The sequence below is a fragment of the Tachysurus fulvidraco genome, chromosome 17 (assembly GCF_022655615.1).
Source record: "Tachysurus fulvidraco isolate hzauxx_2018 chromosome 17, HZAU_PFXX_2.0, whole genome shotgun sequence".
Taxonomy (NCBI): domain Eukaryota; kingdom Metazoa; phylum Chordata; class Actinopteri; order Siluriformes; family Bagridae; genus Tachysurus; species Tachysurus fulvidraco.
Window position 1 is genome coordinate 3,010,074 of NC_062534.1, and position 21,911 is coordinate 3,031,984.

At 36.5% G+C, this 21,911-nt stretch overlaps 1 protein-coding gene and 1 long non-coding RNA gene across 2 annotated transcripts in view; both read left to right on the forward strand.

Moving 5' to 3' along the window:
- Positions 1–539: 539 nt before the first annotated feature.
- On the forward strand, positions 540–1,291 carry LOC125139162. The gene is made up of 3 exons (XR_007138258.1): positions 540–885; positions 965–984; positions 1,157–1,291. It is a non-coding gene; the product is annotated as an uncharacterized LOC125139162 (long non-coding RNA).
- A 1,275-nt stretch (positions 1,292–2,566) lies between these two features.
- The window catches only part of LOC113646059, a 40,643-nt gene continuing 21,298 nt past the window's right edge, over positions 2,567–21,911 (forward strand). The window contains exons 1-5 of the mRNA XM_047802156.1: positions 2,567–2,648; positions 2,871–3,251; positions 3,438–3,554; positions 3,640–3,729; positions 14,445–14,482. Of these exons, the coding sequence (XP_047658112.1) occupies positions 2,606–2,648; positions 2,871–3,251; positions 3,438–3,554; positions 3,640–3,729; positions 14,445–14,482 (669 nt within the window). The 5' untranslated portion in view covers positions 2,567–2,605. The remainder of the gene's footprint in view (positions 2,649–2,870; positions 3,252–3,437; positions 3,555–3,639; positions 3,730–14,444; positions 14,483–21,911) is intronic.

Genomic DNA, 21,911 nt, shown 5'->3' on the forward strand with positions numbered 1-21,911 from the left:
ACTGCTGCTAGTTAACACTAATCTTTGGAAAATGTCTAAAATGTTATGTTAATTTTATTTGTTGTTTTCTTTACCTAATTATTGCATTATTTATTTTAGATACAGTCGAGTCTGATAAACGTTGTGTTACTACAGAATCCCCCCCGAATCCAGATGTTTATCAGGCTGAAGAAAAGCTCAGTGTGAATATCGGAGCCTCGGCTACTCTACAGTGTTGTGTTTTAGGAACAGAAAACGGAGACATTATCTGGTTTAAGCAACAAAACACAAAACAGCCTCAGGTTATAGTCAGATTATTTAACACTGCCTGAGAAAAGTTTTACAAAGAATTCCAAAATTCTCGTTTTCAAATTAAAAGGTTTGGACACTGCTTCAATTTGACCATTTTAAACACCACCCTGTGTGATGAAGCCACATATTACTGTGCGCTCGTGTCTACTGATGGAACTCATGTACAAATGAAAGGTAGGATTTCTACTGAAACGAATGATGGGACTGATTAAATGTTGTAACGTTTTATTCTTCATCAACATTCTCAACATCCTTCAAAGATATTCAGGTTTAGTTTTTAGTGACGTGTCGTGATAAACGTTTCTAGGTGAGCGTGTTAATGCTGAAACATCTAAAGCAGCTCTGTGTGATCATTCAGTGGTGTGTGAACCAACACCGCATGGAGACAACACTAACACCGACACACGACACGACACAGGTGACATTTCTTATAGCTTTATAAATCATAATAAATACTGTGCTGATAACGGTATTGATTAATGATCAGATCTCTACATCGGACAGTGATCGGTTTGGGATCGGCTTTGGGTTTGTGCGCACTTCTGATTTTCTGTCTCACTTATTTCTTACTGAGGAGAAGAAAAGGTGATAAAAGTAAGTGTTTTTGTCATCAGATAATAATCAGTTCAGTTCTGTAAAAATGACTAACAGTTTTCTTTTTTCTTCTTAATAGTGAATTCTTCAGAAAAGAAGGTAAGTTTTAGATTATAGTCATGAATCTACATCCTTTTACTGTATTTGCTTCTACATTCATGTACTGCTACTTATAATTTATATTTAATATAATCTCACTTTAATATGATCTGTTGCTCTGTACAATTTAAGACATTTTTTATAAATGAATTTATTATTATTTTTTTTTTAGAAATCACATTTTGACCCTTTGACTTATGCAGCATTGCAGAGAAGTGAATTTTACTTGTCAGACAATTTGGTGTACTCCGAAGTGATGTATATGAAACTGTAATATATTAAATAACTGATACTACTACTACTACTACTACTACTACTACTACTACTACTTTTACTAATAATAATAATAATAATAATAATAATAATAATAATAATAATAATAATAATAATAATTATTATTATTATTATTATTATTAGTAGTAGTAGTAGTAGTAGTAGTAGTAGTATTATCAGTTAGGAGAAGAAGAAGAAGAAGAAGAAGAAGAAGAAGAAGAAGAAGGAGAGGTGGAAGGAGAATAATCTCAACATGATTACAATAATAATTATTATTATTGTTGTTGTTGTTGTTGTTGTTGTATCTTTCAAATGATTATAAATTATCAATGTATTTATGTATGTATTTCCAGAAAAGTGAAGTTTTTTATATTTTGAATATATGAAAAATGTGAAATTAATAAATTTGAAAAAAAATCTCAAACATCTGAAGTGATGACTTTTATAGAATATAAAAATAAAGATTAAGGAATATTGAGAGTTAAGGGCCTTGCTCAGGGGCCCACGAGGGGCAACTTGGTGGACCTGGAGTTTAAACTCACAACCTTCTGATCAGTAGCTCAACCTCTGAGCCACTACATCTCTAGAAATAAAACAAATAAGCAAATAACTAACTAACTAAATAAATATAATAATATATAAACTATGAATATACTTTTTGGTTTTTCACTTTTATTTTGTTTTGACTAAATATTTTGATGTATTAAAAGTTCCATTCACACATTTATATTTGATAATGTTTACCTCAGAAAGTACAAAAATATATATTTCTGATATATATTTATTAATCAATAATCAGAATTACAATTACGTAAAATTACAATAGAGTTTAATAAAACAAAAATGTCTAACAATCATGAGGTTATATTTTGCTTCATATCCAATCAGAACTCAACACACTTCCTGGTTCAAGGACACTGAATGTTATGTGTTCAGGGTCAAATCTGTGTAAAAGTGTTTATACACGTTTACTTTATAAACATTCATTTATACGTAATGAGATTAGTGAGCAGTAAAAACACACAACAGAGAGACATTAGTGTAGAAACACGTGAGTGAATGAGTAAACCACATTTTCCATTTGATCATATCATCAATATTATAATATCTCTGAACAACAACACAACACACATATTAAAAATGTTGTGTAGATGTAGGCAGGTCAGAATACCACATGATTGTGTTACATCCCTTTTGTTTTAAATACAACCAATCACATGTCATATTCTGGACAAGCTCAGTACAGACTTCCTGTAGTATGAATATAAAATCAAACCGTGCTTCAAGTGCATTCACATTCTGCTAATAAATGAGACACAAACACTGTAGAATTGATAAGAAATGAACAATGAGCAGTTTCTGGATTTTACTTTTGATCTTCAGCACCATGTGTAAGTAATATGAGTAAATTATTACAATCATTGTTTATATATATATATATATATATATATAGATATATATATATATATATATATATATATATATATATATATATATATATATAATTATTATTATTATTATATATATATATAATAATAATTCTGATATTATTATATATATAAAATAATATCTGAATTACATTCATTAACTAATCAGAGTGTTTGTTGTTCTAGATACACTCCATCCTGGTAGACACTGGGTTACTGCACAATCTCCAACAAAGCCACCAGTTTATCAGCCTGATAAAGAGCTCAGTGTGAATATCGGAGACTTTGCGACTCTACAGTGTTGTATTTCTGTAAATGCAGATGAAGTAATTACATGGTTTAAGCAACCAAAGAGAGAAAAACCTCAGATTGTAGTTACAGTGTATAAAAGTGCTGGAGAAACTTTTCACACTGGATTCCAAGAGTCTCATTTTCGAATAGAAAGATCTTTAAACTGCTGCAATATCACAATTTTAAGCGTCACTCAGTCTGATGAAGCCATGTACTACTGTGCAGTGACGATATACAAGCTTGTGTTTGGAGATGGAACTTATTTACAAATTAAAGGTAGGATTCTGAGTTGATTCTGAATGTTTAAGCTCCTGCTTTAATGTAGTGATATTTTCCTGATGACTGTTAACATGTTCAACCTGGAAGATAAATAATAGTGAAGGAGTGAAATGTTAACTGTGTTTTCTTCAACAACACTGAGTTACAGACTTTTACTAATTGAATCCTGATCAATGTTTATAGGTGATCATGTTACTTTTGCATCAGAAACATCTAAAGCAGCTCTGTGTGATAATTCAGTGGTGTGTGAACCAACACTGCATGGAAACAACACTAACACCAACACACAACACAACACAGGTGAGATGTCAGTGTTTTGTACTAATCTAAATATAATGTGGTGAAATAACAGAATCAGTAGTGATCAGACCTCTACATCGGACAGTGATCGGTTTGGGATCGGCTTTGGGTTTGTGCGCACTTCTGATTTTCTGTCTCACTTATTTCATACTGAGGAGAAGAAAAGGTGATAAAAGTAAGTGCTTTTGTCATCAGATAATAATCTTCAGTTCTGTAAAAATGACTAACAGTTTTTTGTCTTCTTAATAGTGAATTCTTCAGAAAGTAGGAAGGTAAGTTTTAGATTATAGTCATGAATCTACATCCTTTTACTGTATTTGCTTCTTCTACATTCATGTACTGCTATTTATTTATATTTAATATAATCTCACTTTAATATGATCTCTTGCTCTGTACAATTTAAGACTTATTTTATAAATGAATCTTGTTGTTTTTTTTTTTTTGTTTTTTTTTTTTAGAATTCTCATTTCGACCCTTTGACTTATGCAGCATTGAAGAGAAGTGAATTTTCCTTGTCAGACAATTTGGTGTTCTCCGAAGTGATGTATATGAAACTGTAATATATTAAATAACTGATGATAATAATAACATTATTATTATTATTATTATTATTATTATTATTATTATTATTATTATTATTATTATTATTATCAGTTAGGAGAAGAAGAAGAAGAAGAATGAGAAGAATCTCAACATGATTATAATTAACAATAATAATAATAATAATAATAATAATAATAATAATAATAATAATAATAATAATAATAATAATAATAATAATATCGTTGTTGTTGTTGTTGTTATATCTTTCAAACAATTAAAAATGATCAATGTATTTATGTATGTATTTGCAAAAAAGTGATGTTTTTTATATTTTGAATATATGTAAAATGTGAAATTAATAAATTTGAAAAAATGTCAAGCATCTGAAGTGATGACTTTTATAGAATATAAAAATAAAGATTAAAGAATATTGAGAGTTAAGGGCCTGGAGGACCTGGAGTTTAAACTCACAACCTTCTGATCAGTAGTCCAACCACTGAGCCACCACATCCCAAGAAATAAAACAAACATGCAAACAATCAAAGAAATTAATTAATAAATAAATCAATTAATCAACCAATCAATCAATCAATCAATTAATTAATTGATTCATCTTTTTATACTTTTTGGTTTTGCACTTTTATTTTGTTTTGACTTTGTTTTTTGATGTATTAAAAAAATCCAATCACATGTTTATCTTTGATGATGTTTACCTCAGAAAGTAAAAAAAACTTGATATTTTATAATTAGAGAAAATTAGTCACATGAAATTTCAATAAAGTAGAATACAATAAAATGTCTAACAATGTTGAGGTTATATTTGGGCTTCATGTCCAATCAGAACTCACACAGTTCCACATTCCAGGACGCTGACTGTTATGTGTTCAGGGCAGGCCCGGCTCCACGGGGGGGCCAGAGTGGGCCTGGCCACCTAATCAGAGGCTTGGCCCACCCTGGCCCCACACCACATAACAATTGGTGCGATCTTCAATTCAGCTCGAGATACTGTACGTTATTTTCTAATTTCTGCCCAACCCCCGTTTCCCCCCTCCTAGACAGACAGACAGACAGATATGGAATAAAATCACTGTCAATAATAATCATACGTAATTCAAAGCATTCGTGTGTAAATTTTAATTTTGCTGAGTTGGATCCCAAAATATACGGCCACGACAGTTTACAGATACGAGATTTTGTGTGTTTGTTCAAATACAACTCCAAAATGTACGACTATGACAGTTTACACGCACAAAGCTTGTTTTCACAACACCTCTTTTTCACACACGAAAACGGTCTGCGAAACAACTGTCAAAAATACGTCATCACGTTCACAGGCATTACTATCCGAGGGAAGATGAATCGATTCCACGAAGTGCGCATGCGCCCCGCCCTCTTCTAAACCACTGGCGCCGAAATGGCGGATCAGCAGCCAAGCGCTCACTCATTGTTTCAAGTAAGTTAGTTTTTCCTTCCAAATTCGGACATGTTTAAGGGTTAGTTATCACTAATAACAGAGAGGAGTAATATTACAGATGTAGGTTAACTATAGTAAGTAAGATTAGCTCTCAGAGTAAGGTTACATTAGGTGCTTAAAGAATACAGCTGTTTAGGAGGTCATCACTGCAGTCTGTAGCGTGATGAGATAGGCCTACATAAAACACACACACACACATCTCACACCTAGCCATTTCCTGCTGCACTGACTGCCCATTTGACTTGGACCTTCTTTCTTGTGCTGACTGTCCACTGATATTGGACTGGTTCCCCATTTCCTGTTGTCCAACACTTAAGTGTTGGTCAACATCGACACCAGATTCTGGGCTGAGTGTAACCTGTGTATTCCAGTGTATTCCAGTGATTCTGGGCTGAGTGTGACCTGTTATTCCAGTGCATGTACACAGCTGTTAGTAAGTTAACACTTAAAATTGCTAATTCTTTTATGTAGGCCTATCTCATCATGCTACAGACTGCAGTGATGACCTCCTAAACAGCTGTATTCTTTAAGCACCTAATGTAACCTTACTCTATTATAATATTACTCCAAACAATTATAAATAATCAATCAAATGCAACATGCAAATCAGTAAAGTCTATATATAGCAGCAAAATTGCTATATATATGATAATAATTTAATAAATTTGATTATATTAATTCTGTTTACATTAATCTTGTATTTATACATATTAAATAAATTTGCATACATTAAATATTAAAATATTTTTTGTTTCCTGTAAATAACCTAAAAGACAGAGAACTTTGTAAAACTTTTATATGACAATAGTGTTGCACTTTGTGTTGATTTTATTGTATGATCTGTATGCCTCTGAACTTTGCTGAAGATAAAATAAATGTACAAGCAATTAAATAAAAAAGTGTTGATATAAAATGTATGTAACAAAACAGGAAGTATGTCGGATTCAACGCTATGTAAATTGATTTTTATAGTAACAGGGGGCGGGGCTTGTTTTATTAACCCATCTGAGCCCTGAAGGTCTTTGACACTGTACACTGGGCTGCTCAGACATCTTGTCTCCAGTTTCGTTGCAGCGCCACCTACATCACAAATCTTCAATTGGACTGTGGTGGAGAAGCTGCATGACCGATCATAATCCGATACCCGTGGTCATGGGCGTTATATGACCCACCCACTTTTTCAGACCAATAATATTGGACCCACCCACTTTTACCGTCTTTATTCAGTGCATAACGTCTTTTTTTATTACATTTCAGAGGGCCACCGGTCGAAACCATTCTGCTTGAGGAATGCCCAAATAAATTAAACTCCATTCCGCGTTTTACCTACAGCAATGACCAAGCTGCTGCTTCCTGAACTCTATGGGCGTCGGAATTGCTTCCGACGGCCATGCCCATTGTGGTTGATTAATGAATAGCAAACATCATAGATTATTGCTTAAACTTATAAGAAAACTGCACTGATATATTAAATTGCATTAATGAAAATATATGTAATAAATTTTATGGGAAATATGTTGCACAACCGCCTGTGACAGACAGGCAAGTTTAGCAGGCGCCCTTTCCATTTACCTCAGTGCTTAAACATGTTGCTCATTTGGGTGCAAGGTTTACTGTTTAATACATTTTGCATTGTGTTTCAAGAGTTCTAATATAAGATTAACTTTAAAATATTGCCTTTTCTTTAGAAAATAATTGAATGTAATAATTAAATTAACTAACTTTTTTCAATTAACTAATTTAACTAACTGTTAAAAGTACTGTTTGCTACTGCATTAATACTTTTTTAAGGTTTCTTTTGTTTTCATTTTTCATCCAGTAATGTGTTGTAAAAAATCTTAGTAGAAATAATTAAATTATTATTCCTTACAATACTATAACCAAAATAAAGTATTAGGCTTTGCAAAATATTACAATTGCTGTCATAAGACATATGTAGGCGATGTTGTAGGCCAAAGATGTTTATTGTAACCAGATTCGGGGCTGTCAGGCCTAGTCAGTCTGAGCACATTTGTAATAACAACTGCAAACTTGTTATGTAGAATGGAAAAGACCATGGTTCCCAGACCTTAGCTCATAAATTGTTATGGAAAATGAAGAAGACCATGGTTCTCAGACCTTAGCTCATAGCGATAACTTGTTATGTAGAATGTAAAAAAACATTGGTTCACAGACCTAGGTAATGAAAAATAAGGCGAGGAAAATCCATAAATGGGCATGTGGTGCTCCTAAACTTGTTGTGCAGACTGAAGAAGGCCCAGGTGTTTAGTCTGAGGTCATGAAAAATAAGGGGAGGAAAATCCATAAATGGCATATGGGTGAAAGGTAATGGGAAATAAGGGGAAATTGGGTCAGTGTATTTAGAAAACATAGGAGGTAATGCCGGAAAATAAGTTGATATGGCACCTGGGCTCCTAGGCTTGCCAGGGTGTGTGTGCGCGTGGGTGCATGGGGGCGCGGGTGCGCGCGTGTCCGCGGGTCAAGGTGGGTGTTTTTATTTTTGCAAGGACGTCGTGAGAGTTCTTGATTTTGCATGACATGCTCTTTTTGGGGGTTTTCATTTGCTACTTATAATTTGGCAACTTTGTTACTTTTAATTTGGCAATTTTTCTTATAATTTGTTGGCTGATTGACCACAATAAAGAAGTCATTCTCATCCAGGTCTGAGGAGTTTTCTCAGTATTTTTGTAGTAATTATAGAGTTAACAGTTAAGTTTAACTAAAACAGTCTTTAGTAACCAAAAAGTCTAAGTGTGGAGATCACCCTGCGATGTGTCGACTTGGAGACCGGCTCTGAGTTCCGACAAATGGGCATTTTTGTATTTCTTTGCCAGAAACAAATAAATCTTAACAACTAAGCGAGTTGTATACATTCTTTAGTTTTAAAGGTAGAAAAGAACACAGATATCGGATCGGTATCGGCCGACACTGGCAAACGCTGGTATTCAAATCGGATCGGAAGAGAACAACTGGTATCTGTACAACCCTACGCAGTACATAATGAAATGTGACATTTCTCTAGGAATATGAAACATTGTGTGCAAACAGACAATACAGTACATGACCTATACACAAAATAGTTCTAACCAGTGTAAATACTGTATATTATACAGTATATTGTGTAAAAATTCAGTGTGTGCATGTGCATGCTCTGTTCAGTTCACTTCTGGTTGTTGAGGAGTTTGATGGCTTGCATGGAGAAACTGTTGCACAGTCTGGTTGTGAGAGCCCGAATACTCTGGTACATTTTAAAAGAAGGCATGAAAGTTAAGTGTGTGTGTGTGAATGGTGTTTGGGGTGACAGAGTGTGTGTGAGGGGTGTGTGGGGTCATTCACAATGCTGCCAGCTTTGCGGAAGCAGCGTATGGTGTAGATGTCCATGATAGAGGGAAGAGAGACTCCAATGATCTTCTCAGCTGTCCTCACAATCCACTGCAGAGTCTGGCAATCCGAGATGGTGCAGTTCCCAAACCAGACATTTGCTCAGGATGCTCTCCATGCTCCCTCTGTAGAACATGGTCAGGATGGGGGGAGGGAGATTGGCTTTTATCATCCTTCCTAGGAAGTAAAGACACTGCTGGGTTTTCTTGGTGATGCAGTTGGTGTTAAGTCACCAGGTGAAGTTCTCCACCAGATGAACACCAAGGATTTTTGTGCTCTTGATCACCACAGAGACTGTTCAGTTGATGACTGTTTCCTGATGTCATCAATCTTTTTTTTTGTTTTGTCCACATTCAGAGACGGGTTGTTGGCTTTACAGCAGGCAGTTAGATGTTGCACCTCCTCTCTGTATGCTGACTCATAATTCTTGATGACTTCCCAGTCAGGAAGTCCAGGATACAGTTGCAGGGTTATGCATCGGGGTTGTGCTCTGCCCTTGTGCTCGGCATGGACGTCGCTCGGCTCTTCTGCTCGGCTGTAGACGTTGCTCGGGCCTTCTGTTTGGCTGTGGACGTCGCTCGGCCCTTCTGCTCAGCTGTAGACCTCTCTCGGCCCTCTCTGGCTGCGCCAATGTGTGCCTTGCATCCCCCATTTACCTTGTCTTGTGCCTCGCTCACCCCTCCAGGATCTTCCTGGAATTGTGGTCCCATCAGATACGGAATTGGCACGTCGGTAGCTGTGTTTTGAGGGGGGGTACTTTCAGGATCCAGCCCGGACTTTGTCCAAATGCTTTTTTTGATGTTCTGTGTTCAACGTCTGCCCCGCCCTTGTCTCTTCCTCCCTAACTCTGCACACCTGTTCCTCATGTGTCTAATTGTGATTAGTATTTAGTCCAGCCACATTGCCTTAAGCAGTGCGGAATCCTCTGTTGTTGTCGTTATGTTGTCGTGTGTCCTAGTCTGTGTCCTTGTTTCATTTTTTGATTTAATAAACCCAGTTTATTTTATGCTATCCTGCATTTGAGTCTGTTTTATCCCCTCTGTGGTTTCATGTTTTTGAGTACAATACGTGATAGTATAAAGACAGGTTCTTTTTGCATCGACAGTTGCTTCAGGTGGAAGTAGTTTGTGCTTTGTGGTGGTTTGCAAACATTATACTAGATTCTTAAGCTCACTGTACACCACAAGGACGAGACATGCCTAACAATTTCTCCTTTGATACTTCTTCAATTATGTTGAGTAGATTGCCATATTTTATGAACAGATTTGCTATTGCACTGTTAACACTAGATTTACTGACTTTTTTATTTTCTGGTGCGGGTCCTGAGGTGTGATTCCCCCCTGTTGAGATTTTCACAGTTCTTCAGCCCTGCTTTTGTTGTGCAAACACCCCCATCACCTGTGAGGCCTGGCTCATTTGCATTTGTTCACTCAGAGTAGCTCAGATCCAAGGCAAGTCAAACCTCTGTGTGTGACATGGAAACCTTCACGGCCTATCTATACAAAATAGTCTGTTTTATTTATATAAAAAAGTGTGTGTTAAGGTTTGTCATTGGCATAGTACATATCATATTTATATATCCCTTCTGCAGACCTGGGGTCTATTTGACTCATTTGGAAAGTTTAATGTGTCATAACTTGGCTTTCCTTCCACATATTTGCCTGAAATTTACCAGGATTGTTCCAAATTATGAACTTTGCAAGTAAAATTAATTTTGTCTATGTTCATTGAACTATGTGTTTGTAAAATAAATACTTTCCTTCTCAAGTCCTCCCGAGTCAATTTGACTCGGCCAGATTTAGTGGGGCAATAGGTCACACTTTTGCCCATTTCAGAGCAATGAACACCCAAAACACACACTCACACACCACACACACATGCACACACACACACACACACACACACACACACACACACACACACACACACACACACACACACACACACACACACAAATTGGGCATTGCTTTTCATTAGGCCTCCAGAAAAAAAAAGGCCACACATTTGTAAATATTTCACACTTTTGATATGCCTTTGCCTAGCAGAGGAGTGTCTATGAGACATGAGGAGTGTGTATGGAACAGTAAGAGTGTGTATGAGACATGAGGAGTGTGTATGAGACATGAAGAGTGTGTATGAGACATGAGGAGTGTGCATGGAATAGTAAGAGTGTGTATGAGACATGAGGAGTGTGTATGGAACAGTAAGAGTGTGTATGAGACATGAGGAGTGTTTTTGGAACAGTGAGATTGTGTATGAGACATGAGGAGTGTGTATGAGACATGAAGAGTGTGTATGAGACATGAGGAGTGTGTATGAGACATGAGGATTGTGTATTGAACAGTAAGAGTGTGTATGAGACATGAGGAGTGTGTTTGGAACAGTAAGAGTGTGTATGAGACATGAAGAGGAGTGTGTATGAGACATCCCTTACTTGGGAAAGAATGAAAAGTTGCTAATACATGAATAAAATTAAAACACTTCAGTCTCCAATGTATGTTTGTAGACAAATGTCGTAAGCTGAGTGAAGTTATGGTCCATGGCTTTTGACATGTTCATACACATACAGAATAAAATGATGTCATTTCATTTTCATTGGCCATCAATGAATTATAGTGAATTTTGAGACGGAACAAGAACCCAACATGCCTCCACAGAAGATGCACCGTGGTACTGGGAAGCTATGTCTAAGCTAGACAGCAAAAGATGGCACTGTGTGGGTAGAGGAGGACATTGGAATGCCCAGTGCAGTAGCTAATCGCTCGTGCTTCACTGCGCAAGCTGGACCCTGGGCTACTGGGGTACTTTCCCAAGTAAGGAGATGCATTGCAGACATATTTGGTCTCCAAATCCGTGGCCATCCAGAACTTGATCCCAAATTTGTCTGGCTTGGTTGTGATATACTGTGTGAATGGACAACAAACCATGGTAGGGAACAGCTGTTCATCTATGGTCATATGTTCTCCTGGAGTAAAACTCTCAGCACAGTGCTTGTTGAAGCGTGTACAGATGTCGGAGCCCGCAGCAAATTTGTCTGTTAGAAGGTGTTGCATAATTGCAACTGTTAGAAGGTGTTGCACATAAAATGTCTACTAACACACGCACCCAAAACACACACGCACACACACACACACACACACACACACACACACACACACACACACACACACACACACACACACACACACACACAAATTGGGCATTGCATTTCATTAGGCCTCCAGAAAAAAAAAAAGGCCACGCAATTGGAAATATTTCACAATTTTGATATGCCTTTGCCTAGCAGAGGGCAGAATATGATCTACGGAAATGATGCTACACACACACACACACACACACACACACACACACACACACACACACACACACACACACACACATTCTTCACACGCTTCATTGTGATCCTAATCCGATGTTGTTGTGAAGCGCTTTAACAGTTTGTTTCGTAATAGCGTAGGGTCTCTTAGTGTATTAATCAAACCGTTTCATGTTTCACACACTGTTCTTACCTATGGAAAGAGAAATCAGTGACAACTGGCCACCGAAAGGATGACACATGTGCTAACAATTTGATACGTCTCCCATTTATACTCTGCTCATAGTTGAAGAAAGTGCAATCAGTGAAGATTGGACATGATGCAAACCCTTCAACACTACAATATATCAACTAGTGTTTCCGCTTTATTGTCAAACCCAAGTATAAGACAATAAAGAAGAAACACATCAATTCACACAGTCAGTAGTTTGCAAGTCTAAGCCGATCTAATTCAGCACAACAAAGAGCAGATTTATTTATTAATTTGGTCAGATTTTAAGGATATATTTGTACTTTGTGTCCATACAGAAGAGCCCACTGACACTCCTACATCCAGGATGGTGAGTCTGGGGTGTTTAGGACCTAGTCTTTGTGCAACAGTTTCACAGCATTTACATTTACGTAATTTTGACATTTGAACATACAAGCTGAATTCAGTGAGCAGTTAAAACACACAACAGAGAGACATTAGTGTAGACACACGTGTGTACGAGTAAACCACATTTTCCATTTGATCATAACATCAATATAGTGATATCTCTGAACAACAACAAAACACAAATATGGAAAAATGTGGTGTAGATGTAGGCAGATCAGAATACCACATGATTGTGTTACATGCCTATTTCTTTTAAATACAACCAATCACATGTCATATTCTGAGCATGCTCAGTACAGACCGCCTGCAGTATGAATATAAAATCAAACCGTGCTTCAAGTGCATTCACATTCTGTTAATAAATGAGACACAAACAGAGTAGAATTGATAAGAAATGAACAATGAGCAGTTTCTGGATTTTACTTTACATCTTCAGCTCCATGTGTAAGTAATATGAGCAAATTGTCTCCATGTAGTTTGATGTATTTTAAAAATAGTCTTACAAGCTAATTACTCGAGACATCATGTACCGTATGAAGTTATATGTGAACGAATTCCAATATTATCCCTATAATATGGTGTTTATTAATGACTTCATGACCTGAACAATGTATTTCAGATTTTCTAGATACAGTCCATCCTGGTAGACACTGGGTTACTGCACAATCTGTCACAAAGCTTCCAGTTTATCAGCCTGATGAAGAGCTCAGTGTGAATATCGGAGACTCGGCGACTCTACGGTGTTGTTATGATTCTCAGAATTGGATTGGAATAATGGACTTGTTTAAACAACCAACCAAAAAAAAACCTCAGATTGTAGTCACAGTGTATAAAAGCGATAAAGACATTTTTCACAATGGATTCCTACAGTCTCGTTTTAGAATAGAAAGACCTTCAAACTGCTTCAGTATTATAATTTTAAACACCACTCAGTCTGATGAAGCCATGTACTACTGTGCACTCAAATTCCCTTCCATTGTGTTTGGAGATGGAACTTATTTACAAATTAAAGGTAGGATTCTGAGTTGATTCTGAATGTTTAAGCTCCTGGTTTAATGTAGTGATATTTTACTGATGACTGTTAACATGTTCAACCTGGAAGATAAATAATAGTGAAGGAGTGAAATGTTAACTGTGTTTTCTTCAACAACACTGAGTTACAGACTTTTACTAAGTGAATCCTGATCAATGTTTATAGGTGATCATGTTACTATTGCATCAGAAACATCTAAAGCAGCTCTGTGTGATCATTCAGTGGTGTGTGAACCAACACTGCATGGAAACAACACTAACACCAACACACAACACAACACAGGTGAGATGTCAGTGTTTTGTACTAATCTAAATATAATGTGGTGAAATAACAGAATCAGAAATGATCAGATCTCTACATCGGACAGTGATCGGTTTGGGATCGGCTTTGGGTTTGTGCGCACTTCTGATTTTCTGTCTCACTTATTTCATACTGAGGAGAAGAAAAGGTGATAAAAGTAAGTGTTTTTGTCATCAGATAATAATTAGAGTTTTTTTTTTTTTTTTTTATTAAAATCACTAATTGGTGTATTCCTGAATTCATAGTAAATGCTTCTATTGAAGATTCTCCAGGAACAATGCAGGTATGTGTACATATAAATACTGATCTTTTCACTATTATATACTCTACAGATCATTCTGTTCTTTCTGTAGATATCACTGTGTCTGCTTTATTTATAATGAGTCTCATTTCTAATTTTTCTACCTGTAAAATGTCTCAACATTCAGATATTTTTCCTCCTGATATTCTAGATATAATTTATACAGTCAGTTTGATCAGATTTACACAACAGTCCCTAACTTTTATCTTCACACCACTGACTGTGTAATTTAGTGTATTGTGGATTTTTTATTATGTTTTTTATATTTATCAGGAAACTGAAGCTGAAACACTGAATTACGCAGCTTTGAAATTCTCCAAGAAGAAAGTCAAAGCTGCAGAAAGAAAAACTGGATCATCAGATGAGTGTGTGTACTCGAGTGTGAAAACAACTGTAAGATATTAGATAGAAGATATAACGTAGATGCTTCATAACACAGTGAAACACACGAGAAAAACAGTGATCATGTTTTAGCAAATTAAATATCTTGACAACATGGAAATTTATTTCAGTTTTTCATTTTAAAAGTATAATTACTACAAGATTATTAAAAATTTTATGCTAATTTAAAATTTGACAGTAAAGTCTATATATAGCAGCAGATTAGCTGCATATTATAAGAAATAAATTCATTTGATTATATTAATTCTGTATACATTAAGCTTGTAATTATACATATTAAATAAATTTGCACATATTAAATATTAGTCTTTTTTTCTGTTTCCTGTTAATAACCTAAAAGACAAGAACTTTGTAAAACTCTTTTATATGATGACAGTGTTGTGCTTTGTGTTGATTTTATTGTATGATCAGTATGTCTCTGAACTTTGCTGAAGACAAAATAAATGTATAAGCAACTGAATAAAAAAGTGTTGATATAAAATGTATGTTACAAAACAGGAAGAGTGTCGGATTCAACGCTATGTAAAGCTATGTGATTTTTATAGTAACAGGGGGCGGGGCTTGTTTTATTAACCCATCTGAGCCCTGAAGGTCTATGACTTTTTCATGACTAATAAAGAAGCTGTTAGTGAGTCTGTTGGTTGTGGCTTAAATGCTGCAGTGTCTCTTATTACATGCTAGCAGGCAGAAGTCTCTGTGGTGTGGTTAGGACTGTGCTGGAGAAGCTGTACACTGGGCTGCTCAGACATCCTGTCTCCAGTTTCACTGCAGCGCCACCTACATCACAAACCTTCAATTGGACTGTGGTGGAGAAGCTGCATGACCGATCCTAATCCGATACCCGTGGTCATGGGCGTCGGAACCATTATATGACCCACCCACTTTTTCAGACCAATAATATTGGACCCACCCACTTTTACCGTCTCTATTCAGTGCATAATGTCTTTTTTTTATTACATTTCAGAGCGCTGCCAGTCGAATCCATTCTGCTTGAGGAATGCCCAAATAAATTAAACTCCATTCCGCATTTAACCTACAGCATTGACCACGCTGCTGCTTCCTGAACTCTATGGGCATCGGAACAATTATGTGTGTGTGGGACAGGACACGCCCACTTTTTATTTGCTAACGACGGCCAATCCCGTGGTGGTTGATTAATGAACAGCAAACATCATAGATTATTGCTTGAACTTATATGAAAACTGCACTTAAATATTAAATTGCATTAATGAAAATATATGTAATAAATTTTATGGGAAATATGTTGCACAACCGCCTGTGACAGCCGATACTGGCAAACGCTGGTATTGGAATCGGATAAGAAGAGAACAAGTGGTATCGGTACAACCCTACGCAGTACATAATGAAATGTGACATTTCTCTAGGAATATGAAACATTGTGTGCAAACAGACAATACACTACAAGACATATACACAAAATAGTTCTAACCAGTGTAAATACTGTATATTATACAGTACATTGTGTAAAAATTCAGTGTGTTTGTGCATGTTCTGTTCAGTTCAGTTCTGGTTGTTGAGGAGTTTGATGGCTTGCATGGAGAAACTGTTGCACAGTCTGGTTGTGAGGGCCTGAATACTCTCGTACATTTCAAAAGAAGGCATGAAGGTTAAGTGTGTATGTGAGTGGTGTTTGGGGTGAAGAGTGTGTGTGAGGGGGGGTGTAGGGTGTGTGGGGTCATTCACAATGCTGCCAGCTTTGCGGAAGCAGCATATGGTGTAGATGTCTGTGATAGAGCGAAGAGAGACTCCGATGATCTTCTCACCTGTCCTCACAATACACTGCAGAGTCTGGCAATCCGAGATGGTGCAGTTCCCAAACCAGACATTTGCTCAGGATGCTCTCCATGCTCCCTCTGTAGAACATGGTCAGGATGGGGGGAGGGAGATTGGCTTTTATCATCCTTCCTAGGAAGTAAAGACACTGCTGGGTTTTCTTGGTGATGCAGTTGGTGTTAAGTCACGAGGTGAAGTTCTCCACCAGATGAACACCAAGGATTTTTGTGCCCTTGATCGCCACGGAGACTGTTCAGTTGATGACTGTTTCCTGAAGTCATCAAACATTTTTTTTGTTTTGTCCACATTCAGAGACCGGTTGTTGGATTTACACCAGGCAGTTAGATGTTGCACCTCCTCTGTATGCTGATTCGTAATTCTTGATGACTTCCCAGTCAGAAATGCCAGGATCCAGTTGCAGGGTTATGCATCAGGGTTGTGCTCTGCCCTTGTGCTCGGCCGTGGACGTCGCTCGACCCTTCTGCTCGGCTGTAGATGTCGCTCGGGCCTTCTGTTTGGTTGTGGACGTCGCTTGGCCCTTGCGCTCAGCTGTGGACCTCTCACGTCAGGAGCCGTATTTTGAGGGGGGTACTGTCAGGATACAGCCCGGACTTTGGCCAAGTGCTTTTGTTGATGTTCTGTGTTCAATGTCTGCCCCGCCCTTGTCTTTTCCTCCCCACCTCTGCACACCTGTTCCTAATGTGTCTAATTGTGTTTAGTATTTAGTCCAGACGTGTTGCCTTAACACTAGATTTACTGACTTTTTTATTTTCTGGTGCGGGTCCTGAGGTGTGATTCCCCCCTGTTGATATTTTCACAGTTCTTCAGCACTGCTTTTGTTGTGCAAAGTCCCCCATCACCTGTGAGGCCTGGCTCATTTGCATTTGTTCACTCAGAGTAGCTCAGATGCAAGGCTGGCCAAACCTCTGTGTGTGACATGGAAACCTTCACGGCTGATCTATACAAAATAGTCTGTTTTATTTGTATTAAATTGTGTGCTAAGGTTTGTCATTGCCATAGTACATATCATATTTATATAACCCTTGTGCAGACCTGGGGTCTATTAGACTCATCTGGAAAGTTTAATGTGTCATAACCTGGGTTTCCTTCCACATATTTGCCTGAAATTTACCAGAATTGTTCCAAATTATGAAATTTGCAAGTAAAATTAATTTTGTCTATGTTCGTTGAACTATGTGTTTGTAAAATAAATACTTTCCTTCTCAAGTCCTCCTGAGTCAATTTGACCCGGCCAGATTTAGTGGGGCGATAGGTCACTCTTTTGCCCTTTTCAGAGCAATGAACATACATACAGACACAAAAATGCACACATAAAATGTCCACTAACACATGCACCCAAAACACACACTCACACACACACACACACACAAATTGGGCATTGCATTTCATTAGGCCTCCAGAAAAAAAAGTCCACACATTTGTAAATATTTCACAATTTTGATATGCCTTTGCCTGACAGAGGGCAGAATATGATCTACGGAAATGATGCTACACACACACACACACACACACACACACACACACACACACGCACACACACACACAGTCAAACACTGTTCAAAGCATTGGGCATTGCATTTCAGTTGGCCTCCAGACAGAACAAATACAAGAACTATACATTTATGAAATTTCAATATGTATGTACAGTACACTCAGATGCTTCATTGTGATCCTAATTCGATGTTGTTGTGAAGCGCTTTAACAGTTTGTTTCGTAATAGCGTAGGCTCTGTTAGTATATTAATCAAACCGTTTCATGCTTCACACACTGTTCTTACCTATGGAAAGAGAAATCAGTGACAACTGGCCGCCGAAAGGATGACACATGTGCTAACAATTTGATACGTCTCCCATTTATACTCTGCTTATAGTTGAAGAAAGTGCAATCAGTGAAGATTGGACATAATGGCAGCATGTAGAAGCATAAAATCCTTCAACACTACAATATATCAACTAGTGTTTCCGCTTTATTGTCCAACCCAAGTACAAGACAATAAAGAAGAAACACATCATTTCACACAGTCAGTAGTTTAAAAGTCTAAGCCGATCTAATTCAGCACAACAAAGAGCAGATTTATTTATTAATTTGGTCAGATTTTAAGGATATATTTGTACTTTGTGTCCATACAGAAGAGCCCACTGACACTCCTACATCCAGGATGGTGACTCTGGGGTGTTTAGGGCCTAGTCTTTGTGTACCAGTTTCACAGCATTTACATTTATGTAATTTTGACATTTGAACACACAAGTTGAATTCAGTGAGCAGTTAAAACACACAGAGAGATGTTAGTGTAGACACACGTGTGTATGAGTAAACCACATTTTCCATTTGATCATAACATCAATATAGTGATATCTCTGAACAACAACAAAACACAAACATGAAAAAATGTCGTGTAGATGTAGGCAGGTCAGAATACCACATGATTGTGTTACATGCCTATTTCTTTTAAATACAACCAATCACGTCATATTCTGAGAATGCTCAGAACAGACCGCCTGCAGTATGAATATAAAATCAAACCGTGCTTCAAGTGCATTCACATTCTATTAGTAAATGAGACACAAACACAGTAGAATTGATAAGAAATTAAAAATGAGCAGTTTCTGGATTTTACTTTTCATCTTCAGCACCATGTGTAAGTAATATGAGTAAATTATCTCCATCTAGTTTGATGTATTTTGAAAAATATTCTTACAAGCTAATTACTCTAAACATCATGTATGAAGTTGTATGTGGACAAATTCCAATATTATCGCTATAATATGGTGTTTATTAATGATTTCATGACCTGAACAATGTACTTCTGATTTTCTAGATACAGTCCATCCTGGTAGACACTGGGTTACTGCACAATCTGTCACAAAGGCACCAGTTTATCAGCCTGATAAAGAGCTCAGTGTGAATATCGGAGACTCTGTGACTCTACGGTGTTGTTTTGATTCTCCGAATGTAGTTGGAATAATAGAATTGTTTAAACAAACAACCAAAAAAAAACCTCAGAATATAGTCACAGTGTATAAAAGCAATAGAGAAACTTTTCACACTGGATTCCAAAAGTCTCATTTTAAAATAGAAAGATCTTCAAACTGCTTCAGTATTATAATTTTAAGCGTCACTCTGTCTGATGAAGCCATGTACTACTGTGCACTCACATTCCCTTCCACTGTGTTTGGAGATGGAACTTATTTACAAATTAAAGGTAGGATTCTGAGTTGATTCTGAATGTTTATGCTCCTGGTTTAATGTAGTGATATTTTCCTGATGACTGTTAACATGTTCAACCTGGAAGATAAATAATAGTGAAGTAGTGAAATGTTAACTGTGTTTTCTTCAACAACACTGAGTTACAGACTTTTACTAAGTGAATCCTGATCAATGTTTATAGGTGATCATGTTACTATTGCATCAGAAACATCTAAAGCAGCTCTGTGTGATCATTCAGTGGTGTGTGAACCAACACTGCATGGAAACAACACTAACACCAACACACAACACTACACAGGTAAGATGTCAGTGTTTTGCGCTAATCTAAATATAATGTGGTGAAATAACAGAATCAGAAATGATCAGATCTCTACATCGGACAGTGATCGGTTTGGGATCGGCTTTGGGTTTGTGCGCACTTCTGATTTTCTCTCTCACTTATTTCATACTAAGGAGAAGAAAAGGTGATAAAAGTAAGTGTTTTTGTCATCAGATAATAATTAGAGTTTTTTATTTTTATTAAAATCACTAATTGGTGTGTTTCTGAATTCATAGTAAATGCTTCTATTGAAGATTCTCCAGGAACAAAGCAGGTATGTGTACAAATAAATACTGATCTTTTCACTATTATATACTCTACAGATCATTCTGTTCTTTCTGTAGATATCACTGTGTCTGCTTTATTTATAATGAGTCTCATTTCTAATTTTTCTACTTGTAAAATTTCTCTACATTCAGATATTTTTCCTCCTGATGTTCCAGATATAATTTATACAGTCAGTTTGTTCAGATTTACACAGAAATCCCAAACTTTTATCTTCACACCACAGACTGTGTAGTTTATTGTAGTTTATTGTGTATTTTGCAGTTACTCGTATTGTATTTTTATTACTGTGAGCTTGGTTTATTATTTTTTTTATTTTCATCAGGAAACTGAAGCTGAAACACTGAATTACGCAGCTTTGAAATTCTCCAAGAAGAAAGTCAAAGCTGAAAAAAGAAAAACTGGATCATCAGATGAGTGTGTGTACTCGAGTGTGAAAACAACTGTAAGATACTAGATATAAGATATAACGTAGATGATTTCCTAACACAGTGAAACACACGAGAAAAACAGTGATCATGTTTTAGTAAATTAAATATCTTGACTACATGGAAATTTATTTCAGTTATTCATTCTAAACATCTAATTACAACAAGATTATTAAATATTTTAAATATTTAAAACTCAGTATGAGTCAGTAAAGTCTATATATAGCAGCAAAATTGCTGTATACAATAATAAATTAATTCATTTGATTATATTAATTCTAATTCTATATTAATTTTAATTATATTGTAATAATCCATATTAAATAAATTTGCACATATTAAATATTAGTCTTTTTTTCTGTTTCCTGTAAATAACCTAAAAGACAGAGAACTAAACTCTTTCTACTCTTTGTAAAACTCTTTCATATGATGACAGTGTTGTGCTTTGTGTTGATTTTATTGTATGATCTGTATGACTCTGAAGAATAAAAAAATATAAATGTACAAGCAATTAAATAAAAAAGTGTTGATATAAAATGTATGTAACAAAACAGGAAGTGTGACGTATTCAACGCAATGTAAAGCTATGTGATCTTTATAGTAACAGGGGGCGGGGCTTGTTTTATTAACCCATCTGAGCCCTGAAGGTCTATGACTTTTTCATGACTAATAAAGAAGCTGTTAGTGAGTCTGCTGGTTGTGGTTTAAATGCTGCAGTGTCTCTTATCACATGCTAGCAGGCAGAAGACTCTGTGGTGTGGTTAGGACTGTGCTGGAGAAGCTGTACACTGGGCTGCTCAGACATCTTGTCTCCAGTTTCACTGCAGCGCCACCTACATCACAAACCTTCAATCAAAAGGAATGGAGATTTAGCCTACAGAGCAGCAGCATCGGGTCAAGTCAAGTAAAGTCAAGTCAAGACAAGACGCTTTTATTGTCATATAAAGCATATATA